Consider the following 26,357-nt stretch of genomic DNA (forward strand, 5'->3'; position numbering starts at 1 on the left):
ATCCTATATGCTGGTCAGGTTGAAGTTACATGAGTATTCTTACAAATGTTGGTAGAATTATAAATTATCACTTAATGGAAAGCAATTTTGTAATATATATGCCTAAAATGTTTTTGCACTTTGACCTAATAATTTTGTTTCTAGGAATCTATCCAGGAGCAACTAATTTTAAATGTCTAATAATCACAGAACTTGATGCCATAAGAAATTTTTGATACACATCTAAATGACTAAGGAAAATACAATAATGAAGTTAAAAAATGGTAACTTGGTACACCATAGGTATGATTTCAATTTTTTTAAATAAGGCATTTAATACAGAAACACTGAAAATTAGTATTAGCAATAGTGTCATAAATAGATGAATTATTTTTATTTTATGTTTTCTGTAAAAATCAAGAGAATTGAAAAACTTTTAAAAAAACATTCTGAGGAAAGCTAAAATCCCCCTTCACAAAAGCCAGTTAAGAACTATAGGATAATGATATTTACCATAAATAAACTAGTACAGGCTATGAAAGGAATAAGGACTATAAACTGAAACTGAGGAAAATGTTGGGTTTTTTTTTTTGGTATGTTTAAAGACAGATAAGATGTTTATGGTAAGAAGAGTACATAGAAATAAAGATAAAAAAGATTATTTGTTGAAGATTTCAAAATAGGCAGAAAAGGTAGAAAGCAGAGAAATATATGTAGTAACAAAAAGATGATTTGTACAACTGAGGTAAGCAAGAGATATCTCAACAGAAATTTTACAGGAGAGGGGAGGGGGTGGAGACTTGTTTTGTAAAGGGAAGAAAGGCCTGAATCATCTCATTCATTTTGGATTCCTGTACTCCTGTCATAGTCAATAATTTGTTTCATACTAGCTTCTCAGTCAGAATCTTTGGATGTATAATGTTTGTCCAAGCAAAAGGGAAAAAAAAAATCTAAGAATAATTTATAGGTGATTCAAAAGATGACAGGGAAATGTATAAAAAGGATATAAACAATTCAAGCATACCAAGTAACAATACAGCTCTAAATTTTTCTTAAAAAATACAATTTCTAAAATAGAAATAAAAGTTTCTGCTCAGAAAGTAACTCAACAGTGTGGCATTTATTTAATACATTATTCACGGTATTATTCTTAACAGAACTAGCTGAAAGTTGCTAGTTATAAATATGAAGATTTTCCAGCAACTTACCACTGCCTTGAATCCAAATTCCTAAGTTCTCTAAGTAGCTTTTCATTTTTTTTCAAGAGATGAAAGCTCCTCCTAAACAGAGAGACTTATAAACATTTTCATCACCTTAGCAGTAAACATTATATAGTAGCAGAAATATTTTCCATTCTACTCATGCAACTTATACACATTTCTTGCCTTTTCATTCTTCTAATACAAAGGAAAACAGACCCTAAAAATGTAAAGAATATATGTCATTATTTCTACAAGGCTCTTATTCATTTCTGCTAGCAGATCATATCTACTGGCCACTTCAATCTCTCTTGAAGATGTGTGCATCCCAAACTCAACCAGAAAAGTGGATATGATTATCTGTAGGAATTTGTTTTCTTCCTTGTTAAATATTTTATTTTTAAGCTATAAAGGAATATATATTAACTCTTATTAGTGTTAATATGTACATAAAATCAAAGTTTACTGTGGTAAAAATACAGCTTTTCCCATCTTTAATTTTTCTTGGGCAACAACATACAGACCTTTCTATACCAAGAGACTAGTCAGGGAACAACATACAGACTAGAATGAATTTAGACAACTACTGAATGAAAACGACTTGCACTTGGACATCCCATAGGTAAACCATGTGCCTGATATAATTGGTTTAAGGTAGGGATATTGCCTGTTAAGTATGAAATGAGTATACAGTTATATCTGGGTTTCTTGTTCCCCTCCCCCATAAACCAAACAAAAATGATATATTAAAGAATGCATTGTCTTCCACTTTCCTACAACATTTCATAGCACAGAAATTAACACAATGTATACCAGGTACTGGTAGCTCACACCTATAACCCTAGCTACTCAGGAGGCTGAGAGCTGAGAATTGTATTTAAAAACCGCCCCAGGCAAGAAAATCTGTGAGGCTATCTCAAATTAACCAGTAAAAATCCAAAAGTGGAGCTGTAGCTCAAGTGGTACAGTGCTAGCACAAAAGCTCGGGACCAGCATCCAGGCACTGAGTTCAAGCCCCCAGGACCAGCACAAACAAGAACAAAAAAACAATCCAACAATGTAAGGAACAGAATTCAGAGGTAGAAGCTGTGCTTCAGCATGTATCAAGAACCTGAGTTCAATTCCTACTATCCAAACAAACCCACCCCCAAAAGCCCAACAAAATCTAAATGTATATCAGTAATGCTTTATATTAATGTCAATCAATCTTAGTGTTTCTTTTTGTATAATATATGATTCTCTCTACTATATGAAGTGGGAATCATTCTCAATTTATAGATTATTTCCAAAGACTTAAAGATTAAGTATCTCTAACCTAGGTCTTCTGATTTAAGTTGAATATTCTTTTCATTTAACTCTCACCTAACTTAAGTACATTTTTTATAGTAAGATTTTTCTTTTTGGGGTTGGTCATGAGGTCTGAGTGCTGTCCTTGAGCTCTTCTGCTCAAGGCTAACACTACCACTTAGAGCCACAGTGCCACTTCTGGTTTTCTGATGGTTAATTGGAGATCAAAAAGAATCTCATAGACTTTGTGCTTGGGCTATCTTTGAACCACGCTCTTCAGATCTCAGCCTCCTGAGCAAGCCACCAGCGCCTGGCTAAATTTTTGTTTTGTAGTACTGAGGGTTGAACTCAAGGTTTCACATGTGCTAAGCATGTACTATACCACTGTACTATCTGCCTTATCTTAGTTATTAATAAGGTTTTGTAAGAAATCAAAATAATAAGATTAAAAAGTCCAGATTCTTTCCTTGATTTGATCTAGAATCTTGAATTCCACTAACTAAAACCAGAAATGATTGCAGTTGGTCTAAAAAAGTTGTTAAGCCTACATGAAGGCTGAAAGAAAGATTTTTTTTCCAATCATATGAGCAATAATTTCTTTCTTTTTTTTTTTTTGGGTCCAGTCATGGGGCCTGAACTCTGGGCCTGGGCGCTGTCCCTCAGCTCTTCAGCTTAAGGCTAGCCTCTACCACTTGAGCCACAGCGCCACTTCCGGCTTTTTTCTTTTTGCTTATGTGGTGCTGAGGAATCGAACCCAGGGCCTCAGGCATGCAAAGCAAGCACTCTACCATTGAGCCACCTTCCCAGCCCAAGACTTGCTGACTTTTTTCTTTTTGCTTATGTGGTGCTGAGGAATCGAACCCAGGGCCTCAGGCATGCAAAGCAAGCGCTCTACCACTGAGCCACCTTCCCAGCTGAGCAATAATTTCTAAGCCAGAGATTTATAGCAGTCATTCTCAAAATGCTAATAATTAATCAGATTAAATGGTATTTTATGTTCCTGAGTCTTTTTTTTTTAATTTAATTTAATTTTATTTGAGAACATACTGTACAGAGGGGTTACAATTACATGGGCAGGATAATGCATATGTTCCTGAGTCTTGATATAACTCAGTAGTCTTAAAAAAAATCCGCAGTTGGGTGCTGGTAGCTTATTCCTTTAAGCTACCTACTCAGGAGGCTGAGATCTGAGGATTGTAGTTTGAAACCTGCCCAGACAGGAAAGTCTGTGAGGCTTTTGTCTCCAGTTAACAACCAGAAGCTGAAAGTGAAGCTGTGGTTCAAGCAGTAGAGTTCTAGCCTTGAGCAGAAAAGCTCAAGGCGAAGGCCCAGGCTCGGAATTCAAGTCCCAGGACTACCACTCTCATACTCTCCCCTCCCCCCTCCTTCCCTTTTTCCCTCTCCCCTCCCCCACACACCCCTAAAGGTTAAAGAACTAATTGGGAGATAAAATTTGGTAAGAAAAAGATTAGAGAATAAAATCCTTGATCCAGAAGATGCTTAAGATTCACAATTAATCAAGCCAATAATTACATCAATAGTGTAGCTCTACACAGGAGATGAAAGGTATAGTTAGTATGTATGATCTGTAAAATAACTGGGATGAATTCCCATGTAGACCTGTGTAATTAGATTTGTTAACTAAAATGTACTTTAAGATAAAAATCTGTAAATGAATAATTTATAAATTAAAAAAGATTAAATATTTAAAACAAATGAAAAAATATATATTTTTATTCTTACCTTTTGTCCCAGGAATTCATTCCCAATATACTAAGAAGCAACCTGCAATAATAAAATGCTGACTGAGGTTTTTGAGGTACTGGTTCATCTTGCTCCACAGCTTTCATGTTTAAGTCATTAAAGTGCTTCTCAACAAATTCTTTTTCTTCTGTATATTGCTTAAGGATAGCATTAATAACATCATTTTCCTGCTTTTCAGAAATGCACACAGGTTGTGGTGCAGGAATATTAAGCGAGATTCCAGTTCTCTGTAAGCATTCAGGACTAGTAACACCCAAATACTGCAAGAGTTCATCAAGAACATCTTCCTCATCTCTTATTGTATCCCAAGTTGGTACAGTTTCTCTAAATCTTTTAAACTGGAGAGAAAATCCATCTTTTACTGTCATATCTTCTAAGCATTCATTAGATGTAGGAGACTCTTCTAATTTCTCTTGGTGAGGCAATGAAAGTATGAAAGATGTAGGTTCTGAGAAGCTGCTTAAAGGAGGTGGTCCATATAGTATTGCAGAATCCCATGAGTATTTTCCAGAAAGATCACGTACTATGATTCTGACATTTGAATTGGCTGATGCAAGTCCAGCAGATAAACCACCTCCAGGTATACTCTCTTCTGATCTGATCTGGATACAAGACACTAAGGTTGTGTTGTTCAACACAAAGAACTGGATATTTGGACTCTCAAAGAGTTCAGGAGACAGCTCAGTACTTTCACTGTAATGATTGTCATGATTTTCACATACCTGACTTGTTAACATAGCAGGGCCACCGCTCATTGGGTAATGGCCCAAGTGATTTACCAGATGGGTAATAACAGTTCGGGCTGCTATAGAGATTAATCCTTGTTGCATTTGAGTTTTCACTAGAAATAAAAAAAAAAAAAAAGAATACTAGTACTGCTGCTTCCTGGAAGTCATGAAACAAATAAAATATTAGCTAACAGGGCCTCTATCACAATGTTAAAATCACAATCAAATTATTTGCATTAGTATTTTCAACTTAGAGTCCACATAACTGGAATGAAGGTAAAGAGGAAAGGAGACATTTTCTTCAAAAGTTTTTGCTAATGGGTCCAAATTTAAACCAAAAATTTAAATATAAATTCGCTTTTGAAATATCTAAAGTATTATGAGCTAATTCTTTAAAATATACTAAACACACAGATCAAATATCTAATGAAATCTAACTTCTAAATAATTTTTTATCTCAAGAATAGATTCCAGGTTCAGAGACATAGTTTGCAGCATCCTTTAAATGTCACTGAATTCTGGCCTTTACAAATGATATAAAAATGTTTTACAGAAAAGTGATAGTTCAAATAAACTTCAGGACTCAGAATGAACTTAATAAGTGCAGCACATATATACACACACACACATACATACATACATACACACATAGTGTATATATATATGCTGCATTGGTTGTTTAAGTTATATATATATGTATCAAGGAAACTTTTAAAGGCAAAACTATTTTATGGGTCTGCTTATATATTATATAGTTTTCTAAGGAATTCTGGGTCAATGTGATCTAGTCTAACAACAGCAGGCCAAAAGCATTGTTTTTCTTTTGTAAGCACATTAAGGAAAACAAACAGATAAGCATATTCACGTGAGTAATTTTAAAATGTTTTATGAAAGAATGAGAAAACTCAAAGAATACAGAGTAGTTTGAGAAGCTCAGAAAGGTGAGAGGTCTTGTTAGGATCTGGAAAAGGAAAACACAGTGATAAGCCAGAAGACATAAACAGTAAAAGGGAGAAGGAGAAAGGATGTGGGCATTAAGTTGTCAAAGTCACTTGTTAAACACTGACACTGATTGAAAGGAAGACTGATGGAGAAACCGGTTCTGGATTGAGTACTGTCAGGAAGTGGGGTAATAGGCTTATTGGTTTTTTTTCCCCCTTTTCTCATATCATTTGTTTTATTTTTGTTTTTTAAAATGGTTATTCTACAGATGGTGTAAGAGAGGGGTTATAGTTACATAAATCAGTAATGAGTACATTTCTTTTCCCTTGCCTTTGTTTTTTTCCTCCTGACCTCTCCCTCCCACCAAATTGTATAGTTCATTTTAACAGTGTCTAGTAAGTGTCATTACTGCATTTATTCACACTTTGTCCCACCATTCCTGTGCTCCCCCTTACCCTACCCAAAACATAACCTTACGTGAAAGACAAAAAGTATAGAAAACAAAAACAAAAAATAAATAAAAAAGAAAACAAAAACAATGACAAAGGAGAAAAAGTACCTCTTGTTTCCATTTCTTAGAGTTCATTTAGATAAATATAATGTGATATGTACAAAGCAATTGAGCACTTGTGATCTTCTTTTAAGCATATCCTCCTTTGGTCTCACTGTGTGAATGTATAAAGTCCACTATAATTTATTATGTTCATGTGTATTTTTTTGTCTTTTACCATTCAGCGTGTTTACTTGTAGATTTATAGGCTCATTCTAGTTACAGAAAATGAGGGAAACCTTGCAACCTATGTTTCATTGGGTCCGGCTTACTTTGCTTAATATATTTTTTTCCAAGTCTTTCAATTTCCTTACAAATGATACAATATCATTCTTCATTTTTATTTTTTATTATTATCTTTAAGTAGTTGTACAAAGACGTTCTCATTCTACAAAACAGTATATGAATACAAAGTGTCTGACAACATTGTCACTGACTGCTCCTAACCCATCCCTTCTCTTTTTTTCTTTTAAATTGAGATTAGGTGATTACATAAATTTTATTGTGGAATAGTGATACTTAGAGTCACAAACACATTTTAACTTTTACAAGGCAAATTGTCATTATCATGGTCTATAAAGTTTGTGAATTCTATGAGAATTTGACAATATAAATTATTTCTTCCACATCCGGTAATGTTTACATTTCTTTCCTTTTGCTTAGTGTAGGCTGTTCCCTCTTTCCCTCTCATTCCTCCCTTCCCAGGTTGACTGGTTTTTTGTTACTTTTCATTTAAGAAGTGGAAGCTAAGTTGTCAATGGTAAAGATCTATTAGTAATTCATGTAATTACTAATTAGTAATTAGATCTATTAGTAATTCATATTAGTAATGCATTAGAAGAGGACATTTAATTGTCTGTGTGTGGGAAGGAGGGAGACAGAAAGGGAGAGGAAGGGAGAGAGAGAGAGACAGAGAGGGAGAGAATGTGGTTTTACCACTACCTATTTTTAGCTATAATTACAGAATAATTATGTATCTATATTATCAACCAGTCACAGAATAAATCTTGCTTTAGTACTGTTTCTATGCTCTGAAAGTTACCAGGTGGAAACACTAGGGCCTGACTATCAGAATATATATTTGTCTGAATATAAATATAAAATTAAGTGTGGTACTATGTGCCTATAATCCCACTTAATTGGAAGTAGAGGCAGGAGAATAATATAAATAAGGCCACCTTATTCTAAAATACAAAATAAAAAAACAAAAGGGATGGGTTATAGCTCAAATCCTTGTCTACCATGTGTAACCATGTGAAGGTCTCCTAAGTTCAATCCCCAGTACTTCAAAAATATTTAAGGATGCCTTGATTTACATACAATAAAAGCCCCAAATATAAGTGTTTAGTTTGATGACTTTGGGTAAATTGTTTAAAGTATGCAACTACCAACATAATCAGTATGCAGAAAAAGTCCCTCATCAAAAAGGATATTTATTTTATAGTTATTTATGTAAACTATAACTCACTGAACCTAATGTTTAAAAAAAAGGCTGGCTTGGGTACTGCTGGTATGATTTCTTAAAAAGAGGTGAGAGAGACCAGTGTCAGATTAATGCAGTAGTGCTCAAAATTTAAAACTAACATGTCTTGTTAGAGGTTGACAGTGAGCAACCAAACACCTGCTATGTCATCCGTACTAAAAACAACTTTTCCAACTGTAACAGAGAACAGCTTATGGCTTTTGTTGCTTTAAAAATGTTATAATTGAACCAGGAATGATGTCTGACACCTGTAATCTAGCTCCTCAGGAGGTGGAGATTGGGAGGACTGTGACTCAAGGCCAGCTTGGGCAAAATACTTGCCCATAATAACTAATAAAATGGACACAGTGACTTGCACTTGTCATTCTAGTTACTTGAGAAGCATGAATAAGATAACAATCGAGGTTGGTTCAGACCCTATTGAATAAATAACGAAGTAGAAAAGAAATAAGGATGTGGTATAAGACCTGCCTAATTAAGAGCAAGGACCTGAGTTTAACACCACCAAAATAATTACAATCAAATTTTTTTCTAAGCCTAACACTGGTGGTGTATGCCTGTAATACTAGTTACTCAGGAGGCTGAGATCTAAGGATTGAGGTTCAAAGCTACCCCAGGTAGAAAATTCTATCAGAGAGTCTATCTCCAGTTAACCAGCAAAACAAGCTGGATTGGAAGCATAGTTCAACTGGTAGAGTGCCAACCATGAGCGAAAATGGACAGCAAAAGTGTAATCAAGGCCTTCAGGGAAAAAACAAATCGTTTAAATAGGGATACAAGTGGACCCATGGCAACAATGAGATGTACAAGTCGTTATGTCAAAAATGAACTTTCGTGAGGGATGGGGAGGATTGGGTGGGGAGGCGGGGGGGGGGGGCGCGGGGAGGATGGGAAGGGATGGGAAGGGGAACAAAGGAGGAGGCTACAATGCTTGATAAGAAATGTACTCATTATCTTGCCCATGTAATTGCAACTCCTCTGTATTTTCACAATAAAACAGTATTTTCACAATAAAAAAAGAATTTTTAAATTATAAAATTTAATTAGCTTACATTAATAGTATGAGGTGGTTTCATTGTAATAATTCCACAGAGCCTACAGCCTACTTTGTTCAAGTCATCCTACCCATTATATTCTCACATTCCTCTCTCCTAGCTTTTACAAACAGCATTTTGGGGGTTTCATTATGCTATCTTCATATGTCAATATTTATTTATTTATTTGGTTGGTTGGTTGGTCGTGGGGCTTGAACTCTAGGCCTGGACACTGTCCCTGAGCTCTTCAGCTCAAGGCTAGCACTCTACCTCTTGAGCTACAGTACCACTTCTGGCCTTTTCTGTTTATGTGGTGCTGAAGAATTGAACCCAGAGCCTCATGCATGCGAGGCAAGCACTTTACTGCTGAGCTACCTTTCCAGCCCCCATACATTAAAATTTAAACCTTTAATTACTGGACAACTTTTATAAATGTATATATGTAAATATAAAGATTTCTTAGCATCTAAGTATATCAAACTATTTATAAATTATTACTCTAGTCCTAAAAATCTGTTACATAACACTAGATAATTGAAATCAAGTTAATTTTCTTTTTCCAAGACTGTGTAACTGAATGCTATGAAACAGGGTTGGCTTCAATCAATTGTCTATTTTTTGCTCCCTAATAGTAATTTATAATACAATAAATGTTCACACTGTAAGTGGATAATCAAGCTAGTGCTCCTCATTCTGCACATAAGGACAAATGATTCACAAAGTTAAGTGATTTAAAATTTAGTTTTTCTAGGCATAGGGGCTTTACGTAATTGTTTCTACATGTCACAAAGAAAAAAGCAGTTTAAGAAGGAGTAAGTCGCTGGGTGCTGGTGGCTCACACCTGTAATCCTAGCTACTTAGGAGGCTGAGATCTGAGGATCACGGTTCAAAGCCAGCCTGGGCAGGAAAGTCTGTGAGACTCTTATCTCCAATAAACCACTGGAACCGGAAGTGGCGCTGTGGCTCAAATGGTAGAGCGCTCACTGTGAGCAGAAGAGCACAAGGACAGCACCCAAGCCCAGAGTTCAAGCCCATGACCGACAAAAAAAAAAAAAAAAAAAAGGAGTAACTATAGAAATTAGAGCTGTAGGGAAGCGGGAGATAGTAGTGAGCTCAGGGAGAAAAAGACTAGCCCTGATATGAAATAAGTAAATCACTTAATTTTGTGAATCATTTATTTTTTTGTGCTGAATGAGGAAGACAGTATTACTGCTGGCTCTCGCCTATCTCAGGACGCTAAGATCTGAGGATTGCTGTTTTAAGCCAGACAGGGAAGAAAGTCTATGATAAGACTCTTATCTTCAATTAACCACCAAAAAGCCAAACATTCATGTGTTAGAATACTAACCTTGAGCAAATGCCCAGGCCCTGAGTTTAAGCCCCAATACACTCACAGAACACAGTATTAGCCTACATTATTAAATAAGATCAACTGAGTAAGATCAACTAAAAGCCCCATATTGGTCCAGATGCTTGAACTCTGGGCCTGGGAACTGTCCTTTAACTATCTGTGCTTAAGGCTAGCACTTTACCACTTCAGCCACCACTCCACTTCCAGCTTTTTGGTGGTTAATTGAAGAATCTCATAGTCTTTTCTGCTGGCAGTTGGCTTTAAACTATAATCCTCAGATTTCAGCCATCTGAGTAGCTAGGATCACAGGCATGAGCCACCTGCACCTGACTAAATGATTTTTTAAATAGTAATGAAATATTACAATTAACTACTTAAAAATTTTGATTCAGGATTTTAAAAAATTCTTTCCTCTCCCTTTCTTCCCATTCAGTGTTTATTTAAATAAACATTTTAAATACTAAATCTTTTTTTAATACTGAATCTTTTCAGAGCATAAATGTTTGTTTTAAAGAAGACAAAGAATAATTTCATAAAAATAAGAACAGAAAGATTCACAGACTTTGGTTTTCTCTGTGAACATAGACAAACTACGTAATATTTCTTAAACTTTTTTTCTGTAAGAATAACATTTCTAAAAGTGAGTTAAAAACTTATAAACAATATAAGCCATTTTTGAGAACACTATAATAAGCACTGGTTTTATAAGCTTTATTTTCCTTCAAATTACTCATAAATAAACTCTAAAAATGAGTCCGTTTTTTCCCTAAAACACAACCCCCACAAGTCCAGCTACCAGACCATCCTAACCTTCTTCCCAAGGGAAGAAACAGTGGGAATGAAGTTTAAAAGAGCTTATTCACAAACTGACTGTAATTATTAACATTGAAAATACTTAAAGGATAAATCTAAATTTCAGATGTAGGCCAAGCTGCTGCTCTAAATTCAGGATGGTATGTATGTATATGTATAAAAGGAAAGAAAGATCTTTAGATATTTCCATATGTTAATTGGGCAATTAGATTTCTTTAGAGCAATAAACCATGGAACATACATATTTCTCTTAGGTTAGGTATAAAAAAGACACAAAATTCTCTAGTTTAGAAATTCAAAATGAAATTTAAAAATAATCAGTCTAGTGAGAAAATGCAAAATGAAGATATCGATGCTTCTAAGGCTTTGTGTAACTAGCATTCATTTAAATAAGCCTATTCAGGGTTGTCTTTTCAGATTGTCAGATTAAACAAACCCTACAGCATTTGCGGCAAACCCATAATTACAGATTATTATGGCACACAAAAGCAGCAAGACATAAAAAGCTGCTGCAATTCACTGTACTGTAAAAGAACATGCAGAAGAAGTTAATTTTGGCAAATGCTTTAAATATTAGCTTTGCATAGTATGTATAGGTGAAACTATAATTAGGGCAGAGTGAATCCTTTGGAGCCTCCTCTGACTCTGCTAATGATGACTTTTTGCTAATAAGACTACTTTACCATTTGACAAAAAGCCAACTTCACTACCTTGTCTTATTCTGCAGTAAATTTAATAATTATAGCTACTTCTGCCAATAGTTCTCAAATCAGACTTGTTTCAGCCAATATTGAGCTGATTAGGGATACTCTATGTTTAGAATTCATTGCCTAAAAAAGTGCTTGATGATGATGAAGCATGCCTTCAACATGAGCACAATGATTAGTCATTTTAGCCACAGTATAAAAACCACCCACAGCATGTATTCACTACAGTTTAGAGAATCACCTGCTGATAACTCATGGCTGTTCCTAAAAAATTCTGCATTGATATGGTTTTCAATATCTTTGATAAAATCCAAAGAGAACAATTTAAAACATTAGGGAATAATTGTACAAAGAATATCTGATATAAGTTCATCTATGTATAACTTTTCCTCTATCTACATTCACTGGACTATTTGATAATGTACAGTAAATTGTGTATGAGATACATAAAAACTTTTCTAACTCCACTCCCTGCACTGTTTAAAAAAGTTAAAATAATGAAAAATTACCATTTCCTACCTTTGCAAATGCAAAGAACCATTTTTTCACATAACTTTGTAAAATACTAATTTACTATGAAAATAATAATTTATCTAAATTAATTATTGTCTAAATTCTTTGCTGTATTAATTTGTCAACTTTACCTTTCTTTGATTGGAACACTAAATCAGATATTTTATTTTGGAGAGTCCCTGGAGTGGGTTCTGGAAAATACCAGACACTGCCGCATCCCAGGGCTCCCCTCTGCTGCAGTTCTACTTTATAAAGATTTAAAAGTTAAGCTCCACCTATAATCCTAGCTACTTGGGAGGCTGAGATAGGGACAACTGAAGTTCCAGGCCAGCCTGGGTAGAAAAGTTCACAACTGAGAGAGACACAGTGGCCTGTGCCTGTCATCTTAGTACAAATAGGAAGTGTGAAATTGACAAATTAGTCTCAGTACACAAAAGGTCAAGAATTGAGCCCTTATTTCAAATTTTTTTCATGCCTGAGTTCAAATGGTGGTACTGAAAAAAAAAATTAAAAATTGGGCTTCCTTATAAAATTTATTTGAAGAAGTTCTACTAGCTACAAAAACAGAAGAATTATAGTCCATAGTCTTAATATGCTGATTCTCTCAGAGGTTCTCAACCATGGCTACATGTTAGTCGTAAGCAGAGTTCTTAAAAGTCCAACAATCTTAGAATAATATATCAAAACTTCTACGGAACACATTAGTATTCTAAAGAGCAGCTTGGGCTGAAAATCACTGCTCTACTTTTTTTTTTTTAAGATCACAAATCACATATACTTTTTGCCTCTCTATATTACTCAGTTGTCTTCTAAATTATTAGTCATTACTAGCAGTACTTCAATATTTATAGGACTGGGTTTCATGGCTAAACCACATACCAATATTCTGAAATCTATAGTTTCCTTATATTTGTGTTATATCAATCTCTTTAATTACTGATTGGTACAACTAAAACTTGGTTTCCATTTTCTATTGTGCTTTCAATAACTCCAGTCAACTCTGTTAATTTATTTTTATTTTTCTAGTCCCAGATGAAGAGCTAATTCTATCACCAATGCATTTCAGCTCATTCCCTCATGGACTGCACTTAATTATAAATCAATTCAACACTCCATCTTCAAAATTCCTTTAATTCCAAATTATCTTTAAAAAATATTTTTAGTTAGAGTCTCACTATGTTGACCAGGCCATGCTCAAACTTGCACATCTCCTTCCCCTTCTTCCCAAATTAATAAGACTAAAGCATGTGCCACCATGCCTGGCTATGAATTATTCTTTAGCTTACCTACTTTTTTTTTTTTCCAAGCAAGTTTCTCTTTCTCAAGTAAAGTTGAACTCCAGCTTTGAACTCTAGAGTCCTGTGCTTCCTCTACTGGTGCTCTAATAAATCTTGCACTTGAGCAAAACCCAAGCTGTGCTTTTTTTTTTTTTGGGTCCGGTCATGGGGCCTGAACTCTGGGCCTGGGCGCTGTCCTTCAGCTCTTCAGCTCAAGGCTAGCGCTCTACCACTTGAGCCACAGCGCCACTTCCAGCTTTTTCTGCTTATGTGGTGCTGAGGAATTGAACCCAGGGCCTCAGGCATGCAAGGCCAAGTGCTCTACCACTGAGCTATCTTCCCAGCCCCAAGCTGTGCTTTTTTGGTAGTTATTTGGAGATAAGAGTCTTGAAAGCTTTTCTGTCTAGGCTGGCTTTGAACTATATACCTTTGAATCTCAACCTCCTGAATAGCTGGTATAGGCATTAGCCACTAGGACTCAATTTCCAGCCCTTTCTTGCATGGATTAATGCCTGGGCATGTGGCTGGATTGTGAGCCATCTACTTTTAGGCTTTCAACAGTGGTTGGGATGACTGTGCATGGTGTCACCTTTTTCTGTTGTGATACAGTCTCACAGACTTCTCATTGGACTGGTTTAGAACCACATCTTACCATTCTTAACCTCCCACATAGTTGAGACAACAGGCATGTACCCATATACTTAACTGTGGGTTAAGAAGGGGTCTTGTAAACTTTTCTGTCCAGGCTGGCCTTGAACTGTGCTCTTCCCATTCTCAGCATCCCAAGTCGCTAGGATTACAGGTATGAGGCACTAGTATGTATGTATATATGTATTCATCTGTCTGTCTGTCTCCCCATCCTCCTACCCACCCACCTACAATAGTCATTCTATAAAGAACACTTTTGGGATGACATTGGTAATGTAGCTCAGTAGTAGCGCACTTGCCTACCATAGGCATGAAGCTGGGTTTGATCCCTAGCACTAGGGGGAAAATGTATTCTCTGTAAAATGGCTCTACTTCCTTACCTTTTACTTAAGCTCATAAGCTTCTGCCTTCTACTTCCCTATAAGTCCTTTTATATTCAACTTCTCTAACTGTTGGCCAGTTTTTGTTTTTGTTCTTGTTGCTTTTCAGTTTTTTCCTTTCATGATTTCTGACGTTTTCTCACAACTATTTTTTCCTTTGCCAATTTTTCTTCTCAGAATTGAATCATATACATACCTATATTCCTACAAAGATCTTTTTGCTAAGATTTAGGTATGTGTGCATATGTGTATGTGTGTATATGTGCACATGTGAGCACGTGTGTGTGTGGGGGGTAATTATACAAATAGTACAAAAGACTCCAAAGCAAATTATATTCAATATAGTCTTCTCCTCAATTTTTCCTTCTAAACTGCACTCTTATTTATATTCGTGCTGTGGTTTGGGGAAAACATCTAAACAAGCCCCAAGTCAGAACCAGTCAAACATCACTCTTGAGCTAGGTGCTAGCTAGATATTCAGAAGGCTGAGATGTGAGGATTGTGGTTCAAAGCCAGGCTGGGCAGGAAAGTCCACGAGACTCTCCAATTAACTAACCAAAATGCTAGAAATGGTGCTGTGGCTCAAAATGGTTAAAGCACTAGCCTTGGGCACAAAAAAGCTCAGGGACAATGCCCATGACCTGAGTTTAAGCCCAGGAACAATACACACACACAAAATTACTCTGAATTCCTCCTTTTCTCTCCCCTATCACTAAAGAGTTTTAAATATTTCTCAGGTCTACTTTCCTTTCTATTCCCACTACTGTTCTTTAGTAGAGAAATTAAAAGTTCAGTTTAAACTATTAGCAGCTCATGAGTGATCTTTTTCTAAGGTAATCAAATCAATCTAATAATGCCAAGGATCAGTAAACAATTTGTATGAAGGGTGATAAAGTTTCATTTCTGTGGGCCAATGATTTTTGTTGCTACTCAACGTTACTGTTACTCAAAAACAGTCACAATGATATATCAATGTGCATGAGTGTATTCCAGGAAGTTCTTTATAGAAACAGGCCTTTTGTAAAGGTTAATTTGCTATTAAAATACTATTAATACTAATTCCAAATGTCTCCCTTACTTTTTACACTCTTGTAAGATTTTATGTATGTCCTGTCAGCAAATAAACTAAAGCTTTCAGAAGTCAAAATGGCTTTAAAATGTGGATTAAAAACATGTTACTGAGGGCTGGGAAGGTGGCTCAGTGGCAGAGTGCTTGCCTTGCATGCATGAGGCCCTGGGTTTGATTCCTCAGCACCATATAAACAGAAAGCCAAAAGTAGCATAGTGGCTCAAGTGGTAGAACAGTAGCCTTGAGCTGAAGAGCTGAGGGACAGCACCTAGGCCTGGAGTTCAAGCCCCATGACTGACAAAACAAGAACAAAAACAAAAACAAAAAAAAGCACAAAACCAAAACATGTTATTAAGCTGGGAGCTGGGTACTGGTGGCTCATGCCTGTAATCCTAACTACTCAGGAGGCTGAGATCTGAGGACAGTTGGTGCAAAGCCAGCCTAGTTGAAAGAAAGTCCATGAGACTCTTCTCTCCAGTAAACTAATAAAAAAAAAGCCAGAAGTGACTCAAGTGGTAAAGAGCTACCCTTGAGCAAAACAACTCAGGGGCAGTGTCCAGACCCTGAGTTCAAGCCCCACAACTGACAAAAAAAAGTTATTGAAGAGCTGGAATTGTGGTTCAAGAGGTAAACAGTGCCTGATTAGCAAGCATGAGACTCTGATTTCAAATTCCAGTACTGCTTAAAAAAAAGTTTGTAGTGAGTCTACAATATGCCAGGGATTGTGTAAAGTATACTTATGCATATAATCTCATTTGATCCTCAAACAACTTATGGAACTAATGTTATCTGTATTTCACAAATAAGGAAACAGACTGACAAGTTTATCAGACTTTAAAGTTCTCTTATTTGATATAAATCCGATGATGTGTAAGATAAAATATAAAAAAGCATTTCTAAGAATGAGCCAGAAGTATAAAAAGAATATTATCACATTAATATCAGTAATTATACATATGAAATTACTTCTTAAGCTAAAATGGTAGAATGTTCATGTATAGGTAAACAAAAAACAACTACAAAGAAAAACATTCTGTTCTTCATTATTTTAACACACAGCCTCAAATCACACCTAGCAAGAACCCAAGTAGTTACTGTCCACAATAGAACTGATGTTACCTTCGGTTACAGGCTGGAGTTTAGAAGAGCGTTCCGAGTCAGGAGAATGTAGAGGTTCAGGCTCTTTCAAACATTCCAAATGCATAAAAGGATCATAATCTACAGATGCTAAGTCAGACAGACTTATTGGAAAATACTTTGGATTGCTAAAACACTGAGCTCCATACACACAACCATGTAAAACCTAAAGGAAAAGAAAATACCAAGTTTTACTTTTATTTACTTATTTTTTTGGCTGGTTGTGGGGCCTGAACTCTGGGCCTGGGTGCTGTCTCTCAGCTCTTCAGCTCAGGGCTAGTGCTCTACCACTAGACTCACAGTGCCACTTTCGGCTTTTTCTGCTTATGTGGTGCTGTGGAATCGAACCCAGGGCCTCATGCATGCAAGGCAAGCACTCTACCACTGAGCTACCTTCCCAGCCCCCAAGTTGTACTTTTAAATAAAAGCAAATACATTTAAAACAAAAAGAAGCAAATGGTAACATAAGACCATGGCAAAAACATAATTTAAAATTTACTTCTTAAACCACGGTAAAATTTAATATCTCTTAAGAAAAGGAGAAAATAAAATTTCACTAGTGATTCTAACTCCTTTCAAAATTTCGTGGTGAGATAATGTAGTATTTAGGAAGTACTTTTAAAGTGCCTTTAGGTATTGTCAGGTAAACCTACATTCTTCAAAAATAACTAACTGTAAAACAATGAAAATGTTATAGACGTTTCTATATATATATTTAATTTTTTATTGAGATTAAGTGATTATATAAATTTCACAGATTTCACAGTATTGTGAGATAGTGATACTTAAGTCACAAACACATTTTAACCTTCATGAGGCAAATTGTCATTATCATGGTCTTTAATGTTTGTAAATTCTATGAGCTTTGACAATACAACTATTTCTTCCACATTGGGTAATATGTACATTTCTTTCCTTTTGCTTACTGTAAGCTGTTCCTTCTCATTTCCTCCCTCCCTCCCATTACTGCCCTTGATTTGCTTGGTTCATTTCCACCAATGTCCAGCTGATGGGCCCCTCTGCTGTATTTTTTCCTATTTCCCTCTGATTCTATGCCCTCCTCCTTGCTTCCCTCAGATGTGCACGTTTATATCCCATATATATGGTCAAAAACATGGAGTCATTTAGTAATGATACAACAAATTGAGTGGAGGTTCTTTGTTTCTTGAGTCCTGTTTACTTTGTCATATCTCATTGCATTCTGGATTTAACATCCACATATCAGAGAGACCATGTGCCATTTTTCTCTCTGCTCTTAGCTTACCTCACTCAAAAAATGATTTTTTTCTAGTTCCATCCAGTTTCCTTATATTTTTCCTTTCTAATGGCTGCATAACATTCCATTGTATATAGGTAACACAATTTTTGGATCCATTCATCTGTAGTGGGGCATCTGGGTTGTTTCCGTATCTTGGCTATTATGAACAGTGCAGCAATGAACATGGAAGTGCATGTGTCCTTGTATTCCAGTTCCTGTTGCTCAGGATAGATGCCTAGGAGTGGTATGGCTGAGTCATAGGGAAGGTCTATATTTAGCATTCTGAGGAAGTTCTAGAGTGGTTTTATTAGTGTACATTCCCACCAGCAATGCAATAGGGTTCCTCTTTTCTCCACATCCCTGTCAGCATTTGTCATTGGCTGAATTTAGGATGTGGGCCATTCTGACTAGGGTGAGATGGTATCTCAGAGTTGTTTATATTTGCATTTCCTTTACAGCCAGGGATGATGAACATTTCCTCATGTATTTCTTTGCCATTTTTATCTCTTCTGAGAAGTGTCCCTTTAGCTCCCTTAATGATTAGAAGGATTAGTTTCTTAAGTTCCCTGTATATAATGGATATTAGGCCCTTGTGTGATATATTGCTGGTAAATATTTTTTCCCAATTAGTTGGCTGTCTTTCTAGTTTGGTAGCTATGTCTTTAGCTGTGCAGAAACTTTTTATTTTAAGGTAGTCCCATTTGTTGAGTCTCTCTGCAATTTGTTGTGACCCTGGTACTCTGTTCAGGAAGTTCCTGCCAGTGCCTGTAAGTTCAAGTGTCTTTTCTACTAGCTTCAGAGTTTCAGGTTTGATGTTAAGGTCTTTAATCCATTTTGAGTTGATGCTTGTACATGGTGACAGGCTGGGGTCCACTTTTAGTTTTCTGCAAGTGGCTGCACAGTTTTCCCAGTACCAATAGTTGAAGAGGCTATGCTTCTTCCACTGTATGTCTTTGGTGCCTTTGTCAAATATCAGTTGACTTCAAGTAAGGTGGTTTTATTTCTGGATCTTCCAGTTTTTTCCATTGGTCTTTGGGTCTATTTTGTTATTATGGTTCTAGAGTAAAGCTTAAAATCTGGTATCGTGATCCCTCCCACATTGTTTCTTTTGCCTAGAATTGCTGTGGCTATTCTAGGTCTTTTGTTGTTCCATATGAATTTTTGGATTATTTTTTTCTGTTTCAGTAAGGAACATCGTTGGGATTTTGATGGGAATTGCATTGAGTTTGTGTATCATTTTTTGCAGAATGGCCATTTTTACTGTATTACTAATTCTGCCTATCCAAGAACATGGAAGGTCTTTCTATTTCCTGGTGTTCTCTATGATTTCTTTCTTTAGGCTTTTATAGATTTCACTAAATAGTTCCTTTACAACTTTGGTTCATTCCTAGACATTTTTTAGGTTATTGTAAATGGGGTTATTTCCTTGATTTCCCTTTCTGCTTGTACACTGTTGGTGTTCAGAAAAGGCAACTGATTTTTGTGGGTTAATTTTGTATCCTGCTACTTTGCCAAAGTGGTTTATAAGCTCTAAGAGTTTAGGAGTGGAGTTTTGGGGTTTGTTAAGTTATAAGATCATGTCATCTGCAAATGGGGATAATTTAAGGTCTTCCTTCCCTATGTGGATCCCTTTAATGTCTTTTTCTTGCCTTATTGCTCTAGCTAAGGATTCCAGAACTATATTGAGAAGTGGAGAGAGCGGGCATCCTTGCCTTTTAGGAGAATTGGTTGTAGTTTTTCTGTTTAGTATAATAATGGCTACTGGTGTGTTATATATGGTTTTATTGTTTTAAGAAATGTTCCTTCTATTCCTATTTTCTTCAGAGGTTTTTTTTTTGGGGGGGGGTGGGACTTGAACTCTGGGCCTAGGTGCTGTCCCTCAGCTCCCAGCTTACTCAAGGCGAGTACTCTACCACTTAAGCCACAGCACCACTTCTGGTTTTCTGGTAGTTTATTGGAGACAAGTCTCATGGACTTTCCTGCCTGGGCCAGCTTTGAACCGTGATCCTCAGATCTCATCCCCCTGAGTAGCTATGATTACAGGCGTAAGCTACCAGTGCCTGGCTTTCTTCAGAGCTTTTAACATGATTGAATGTTGTATTTTATTAAAACCCTTTTCTGCGTCAATGGAGATAATGTAGTTCTTGACTTTGAATCTGTTGAAGTGATAAATTACATTTATTTTGATTTACATATGTTAAACCATCCCTGCATCTCTGGGATGAAGCCTACTTGACCATAAGGTTGGCTAAAATTTTATTGAAGAGCTTTGCATCTGTGTTGTCTGTAGTTCTCTCTTTTTTTTTGTTGGATCTTTACCTGGTTTGGGGATGAGTGTAATACTGGCTTCATAGAATGAGTTTGGGATTGCTCACTCTGTTTCTATTTCTTGGAAGATCTTAAGGAGTATAGGTATTAGTTCCTCTAGGTCTTATAGAATTCCATAGTGAATCCATCTGGTCCAGGGCTTTTCCTCGTTGGAAGACATCTGATTGCGTCCTCTATCTCATTATAAGTTATTGGCTTATTTAATTGATTTATTTTTTCTTGGTTTAATTTGGGCAATTTGTATTTCTCTAAAAATTCATCCATTTCTGCTAGGTTTTCCTTCCTGAGTATAGATTCTGAAAATAGTTCTTCATAATTGTTTGGAAGTATTGGGTATTTGTTGTAATTTTTCCTGTGGCATCTCTGATCTTACTGATTTGAGTCTCTTTTTTTAGTTAATCTTGCCAGAGGTCCATCAATTTTACTGATTTTTTTTTTTTTTAAAAACAGCCTTTTGTATTAATTTAGTTTTCTTAGTCTCTATCTCATTAATTTCAGCTCTTATTTTGGTTATCTCACTCTGTCTAATATGTTTAAGCTTCAATTTTTTCTTGCTTTTATAGCAGTTTTAGTTGCATCATGAGATTATTTACTTGGTCTATTTTCTTTTTTTTTTTTTTTGGGTCCGGTCATGGTGCCTGAACTCTGGGCCTGGGCGCTGTCCCTCAGCTCTTCAGCTCAAGGCAAGCACTCTACCACTTGAGCCACAGCACCACTTCCGCCTTTTTTCTTTTTGCTTATGTGGTGCTGAGGAATTGAACCCAGGGCCTCATGCATGCAAGGCAAGCGCTCTACCACTGAGCCATCTTCCCAGCCCTGTCTCTATTTTCTTGATGTGTGCTCTGAGAGCAATAAATTTGCCCCTCAGGACTGCTTTTGACATGTCCCAAAGATTTCTTTGTAATGTATATTCATTTTCATTGAATTGTAGGAACTTTTTAATTTCTTCTGTGACCCAGGTGTTGCTCAGAAAGGTGCTGTTTAATTTCCATGTATTTGAGTAATTTCTACGGTATGTTTTGTTATTGAGAATTAGCTTGATTTCACTATGGTCAGATAGACTACAAGGGATTATGTTGATCCTCTTGTATTTGCTTAAATTCTTTGTGTGCACTATAATATGGTCTATGTTGAAGAAAGTTCCATGATACTGAGAAGAATGTGTATTGTGGTTTTTGTTGGATGAAAAACTCTGTAGATGTCAATTAAGTCCACGAGGTATAGCATCATTTAATTTGGAGGCTTCTTTGCCAGTCCTTTAGTGAGAGTGGAGTATTAAAGTCTCCTAGTATTATTGTATTTGGATCTATTTTTTCCTGTAAGTCTGAGAGTACTTGCTTAATGTATTTGGATGCACTAAGGTTTGGAGAGTATAAATTGATAATGGTGATATCCTCTTCTTGGATTGTTCCCTGCGTTAATATGTAGTGTCCTTCTTTGTCTTTTTGTATTGATTTTAATGAAAAGTTTATTTTTTCAGTTATCAGGATGACAACTCCTGCCTTCTTTCTGGGAGCATTTACATGGTATATCTTGCTCCATCCCTTCACTCGGAGTTTGTTTTTATCTTTGGCTGTGAGATGGGTCTCTTGAACACAACTAATGGATGGATCTTGCTGTCTGATCCAATCTGCAGTTCTTTTTGTTTTGATTGTGAATTGAGCCCATTAATATTTATCATTATTATAGAGAGGTACATTGTGTTTCCTGTCATTTTCCTGCTTTTCTAAGTTTTTCTTCTTTCCTTTCCTCCTGTACTTACTAAGTTGGTCTTCTAGTGATATCTGATATGGATCCCTGATCTCGATTGTCTTCTTCAGATTATAATCTCCCTCTTAATATTCTTTGTAATTGTTTCTATATTTCTTAAAAACCTTTGGTTATTAAGTAAATAGTAAACCAAGCAAGAGAGCTTACCTTATAAATGCAATTAAGGACTGATTTTTCTGTCTTATCATTTTCTGTTCCTGCAGCACGGACTGGTTGGAGTAATGTCTTTAGAGGTAATGCCATAATCCAGTCCAAAAGGCAAAGAAGTAAGGATACAACCAACTGTAACAATAATAAGAATGAGAAAATAATGAATATTGAATATTTCACTTTATTCTTGGGCTTCCATAATTTATTTCAGAAACCATTAATTCTAAGTCCAACTATTGACATATACATAGCTCATGCCATTAATCTTAAGATACTAAGGAGGCTGAGATCTGGAGAATCCCTGAATGGGGAACCAAAGCAGAAAAGTTTGCCAGATTCCATCTCCAAAATTGCCAGAAAAAAGCAGGGTATGGGGATGGCCCAAGTGGTATAGTGCCAGTCTAGGAAGCATGAAGCCCTGAGGTCAAAGCCCAGTGAAAGAGAGAGAGAGAGAGAGAGAGAGAGAGAGAGAGAGAGAGGGAGAGAGAGAGACAGAGACAGAGAGACAGAGACAGACAGAGACAGACAGAGACAGACAGAGAAGAAGGGAAGGCAGGGAAAGGAGGGGGGAGGAAAGGGGAAAAAAAGGAAGAGTTAAGACTTGGAAAAGCTAAAGTTAAAAGCATAAGCAAATGTTTAAAAGAAAAATTAGACTTCGAACTTAATAAACTAAACTGATAAATGACAAAAATGGTAATTCTGCCAGTGGCTCACACATGTAATCCTAGCTACTCAGGAGACTGAGATATGAGTATCAAGGTTTGAGATGTTTGAAGCCAGTTTGCCTCAGATTAACTCTTATCTCCAAATAAATCATCAAAAAGCCAGGAATTACCAAAATGGAGAGAGAAAGGGTGAACAAATGCAGCAGTGGTACTCATTAGACACTATGTTGAGAAGGTGTGTGGGTTGTGGGTTTGGGAGAGAAAAACAGAGAAAGAGAGGAAAGAGGTGACACTGTCCAAAAAGAAATACATTTCATTACCTACTTACGTAAGTGAAACCTTTCTGTACATCACCTTTTTTAAAAAAATTTTTAACCCAAAAGTAAAGTAGAGTTCAAGTGGTAGAGCACTATTCTTGAGCAAAAATGCTCAGGGATGGCACCTAGGACCTGACTTCAAGCCCCAGAATTGGCACAAATAAAAAATTAACTCAAAATGAATATAAAACATGAATATTTACATATCCAATAACATATTGAGTACCTTTTAAAAAAAACTACAAAAAATACAAGGAAAAAAATACTAATATTGAAGAATTTAATATACCACTCTTTCCCTTGCAGGGAATGGTTGCTTATGCCATGATCCTATATACTTGGGGGACTGAAATCAGAAGGATTAAAGTTTATGACTAGTAGAAGGTTATGAGAACCACTCTCAACCAATAAGCTGGGTGCAGTGGCATTATGTACGTCATCCCAGGTATGGAGAAGCATAAACATGGAAGGCTGTTTGCATAGTATTCATTAGGCCCTGGTTCAATCCCCAGTATGCTAAACAACTAAAACTAAAAAAACAACACCTAAAATTTCATTCTAACTTAAAACTCAAATGAAAGTTCTAAAATGATGTCAGCTGAACGAATATCAATTTTGGTATATGTCTTCCAATTTTAGGTTCCATTCTTCAGCTTAATATTTAGTAACAAGTGTAAGAAGCTGGGAGACTTAACCTCTCTAAGTCTTAACTCTCTCTGTAAAGTGAGGATTAAAAGATACTCATCAAAGTCAAAAAGGTTTTTTGAAGGTGAAATAATACACACAATCCAATATATTAAAATTTTTTTAATTTCTTTTTCTTTCAGTATCTAGGCCTTTTATGGTGCTAAGTGAGTGTTCTACCATTGTGTAAAACACTCAGACTCCCTTTTCACTTTTTTAGTGAAACTTTTTCACGTTAAACTTGTAAGACCATATTCACCAGTGATTATGAACTGTTTTAGAAATTTAAAACTCCTTGCACATGAAAAATTTGCTCATATTCTTCAAAGTTAAAGTTAAGATATAAGGACCAGCTATTTCTATCCTAACAATTTGAAGGCCATGTATGAGAAATGTCTCTTTATATGGTGGCTTACATAAAGACATTAAGAGATAATATAATTAAACAAAGTAAACAAAATAACTCTGTATCTTTCTATATGTAATAAACAAGCTTCTAATAAGACAAGACCACCCTGACCAAGAAAAAATTAAAAGTATTAGGGGCTGGGAAGGTGGCTCAGTGGTAGAATGCTTGACTTGCATGCATGAGGCCCTGGGTTTGATTCCTCAGCACCACATAAGCAGAAAAAGAAGGAAGCAGCACTGTGGCTCAAGTGGTAGAGCACTAGCCTTGAGCTGAAGAGTTGAGGGACAGTGCCTAGGCCCAGAGTTCAGGCCCCACAACCAAAAAAACAACAAAAACAAAAAAGTATTAGGATGCACTGTTATGTGCACTCAACTACAGCTGTTTTCATCATGTAAATTACACTTGCCTTCTTGTATTTAGGACATTATCTAAATTCCTGTTTATATATAAAATGGCTGTCAATAAAAATGAAATTTGGAAGGTGATAGTTTTTTAAATAAGTATTAGGATTCAACATAGAATATTTAGATAATATTCTGTTGTTCATCTTTCACAAAAGAAAGCCAGATATATATGTCTCAAGATGACAATAATAAGGTATATCTGAAAAACATAGAAATCTGTAACTAGCCCACAAAAGATGGGTAAATCATGCTGAATGATGATCCTGTCTGTTGGAACATATAGGTTGAAAGGTAAATTTCTTTAGTCAAGTAGCTAGGCTATAATTGAGTATCTCTATTTGTTCAAATATGCTGTTGTTTGAGCTTGCTGATTTGTATAAAAGTGATTTTCTTTCTGCCTCTCCTAGGAGTCCTTTCAGTAACTTTTACTGATTCTTCTGCTGCTGTTTATCCCCTGTCAATCTTCACTGTCTCATATTTTGCAAACTCTTCTTACTCAGTTGTCTTTCTTTACATGATCTTGTACAGTCCCACAAATTTAATACTACTTACGTATTTAAATGCCAAGATTTCACTTCCAGACTTGAATTTTATAATCACATTTATAACTGTTTGCTGTTGGTTACTATTCCCAAAGGGCACAGAAAATTGAAATACATATTCCTCCAATAGTTCTGCTTTTCCCCCCTACAGTGCTACGAACTGAACCCAGGGCCTTGTTAGGAAAGTGTTTTGCCACTTAAACTATGCACCTAGCACTAATGATTCTCATCTTTTGCCTGTATTCTTTTTCTTGCTTGTGAATTCCATTTGATATTTCTAAACGTCAATTCTTATAGATAATTTTAATAACAATGATCATATTACTCCTCTTGGTTCCCATTTTTTCTTAGCTTATTGGAGATTTCTTAGCTTATACTAGTCTCACAGACTTTCCTGACCAGGCTCCTGGCTTTGGACTGTGATCCTCAGATCTCTGCTTCCTAAGTAGCTATGATAACAAATGTGAGCCACTGGTGCCCAGCTTCAGTTCACATTTTCTTAAGTAATTTTTCATAAACTGGTCTTAACTCATTGAATTAAACATCTTAAAAAATCATTTTGAAGAATTTTCACAAAATTTTAAGGTTTCCCGGCTCTATCTCTGTAATTTCTTTTTTCCCTTTTCTCAACTTAAACTAATAAATCTAATATCAAATAATTAAAAGACTCAATGATTTCATGATGGTTAATGTCACTTGTAAAAATTTGGTGAATAGACTATCTTCTCCTAAATGGTATGTATACCTCTATGTACTTTGCTTCCTGAAATATCTTTACTTTTCATCAATAACGACTATATAAAAACAAGTGACTGCCCTTCTGAAGTGGTAAATTTCTCAGAATCAATAGTTTTCAGGAATAACAGCAAAATGTTTTGTCAGGATATAGCAAAATTACTCTAAGTGAAAAGAATATTCCCTAAGGTTCTTTACTATCTTGAGAGTCAAAGAATTTTCCAGTGTCATGAA

General features: G+C 35.9%; 1 protein-coding gene across 6 annotated transcripts in view; it reads right to left on the reverse strand.

The window, feature by feature from the left end:
- The window catches only part of Ralgapa1 (Ral GTPase activating protein catalytic subunit alpha 1), a 222,137-nt gene that overhangs the window by 66,691 nt on the left and 129,089 nt on the right, over window positions 1–26,357 (reverse strand). For all 6 annotated transcript variants that reach the window (XM_042677921.1, XM_042677925.1, XM_042677922.1 and 3 more), the window contains exons 31-34: window positions 22,365–22,499; window positions 16,844–17,027; window positions 4,209–5,070; window positions 1,188–1,259 (exon numbers count right to left, since the gene is read on the reverse strand). In XM_042677921.1, coding sequence (XP_042533855.1) covers window positions 1,188–1,259; window positions 4,209–5,070; window positions 16,844–17,027; window positions 22,365–22,499 — 1,253 coding nt within the window. The remainder of the gene's footprint in view (window positions 1–1,187; window positions 1,260–4,208; window positions 5,071–16,843; window positions 17,028–22,364; window positions 22,500–26,357) is intronic.

This window comes from Dipodomys spectabilis, unplaced genomic scaffold, assembly GCF_019054845.1.
Source record: "Dipodomys spectabilis isolate Male_0828 unplaced genomic scaffold, ASM1905484v1 ptg000042l, whole genome shotgun sequence".
Lineage (NCBI taxonomy): Eukaryota > Metazoa > Chordata > Mammalia > Rodentia > Heteromyidae > Dipodomys > Dipodomys spectabilis.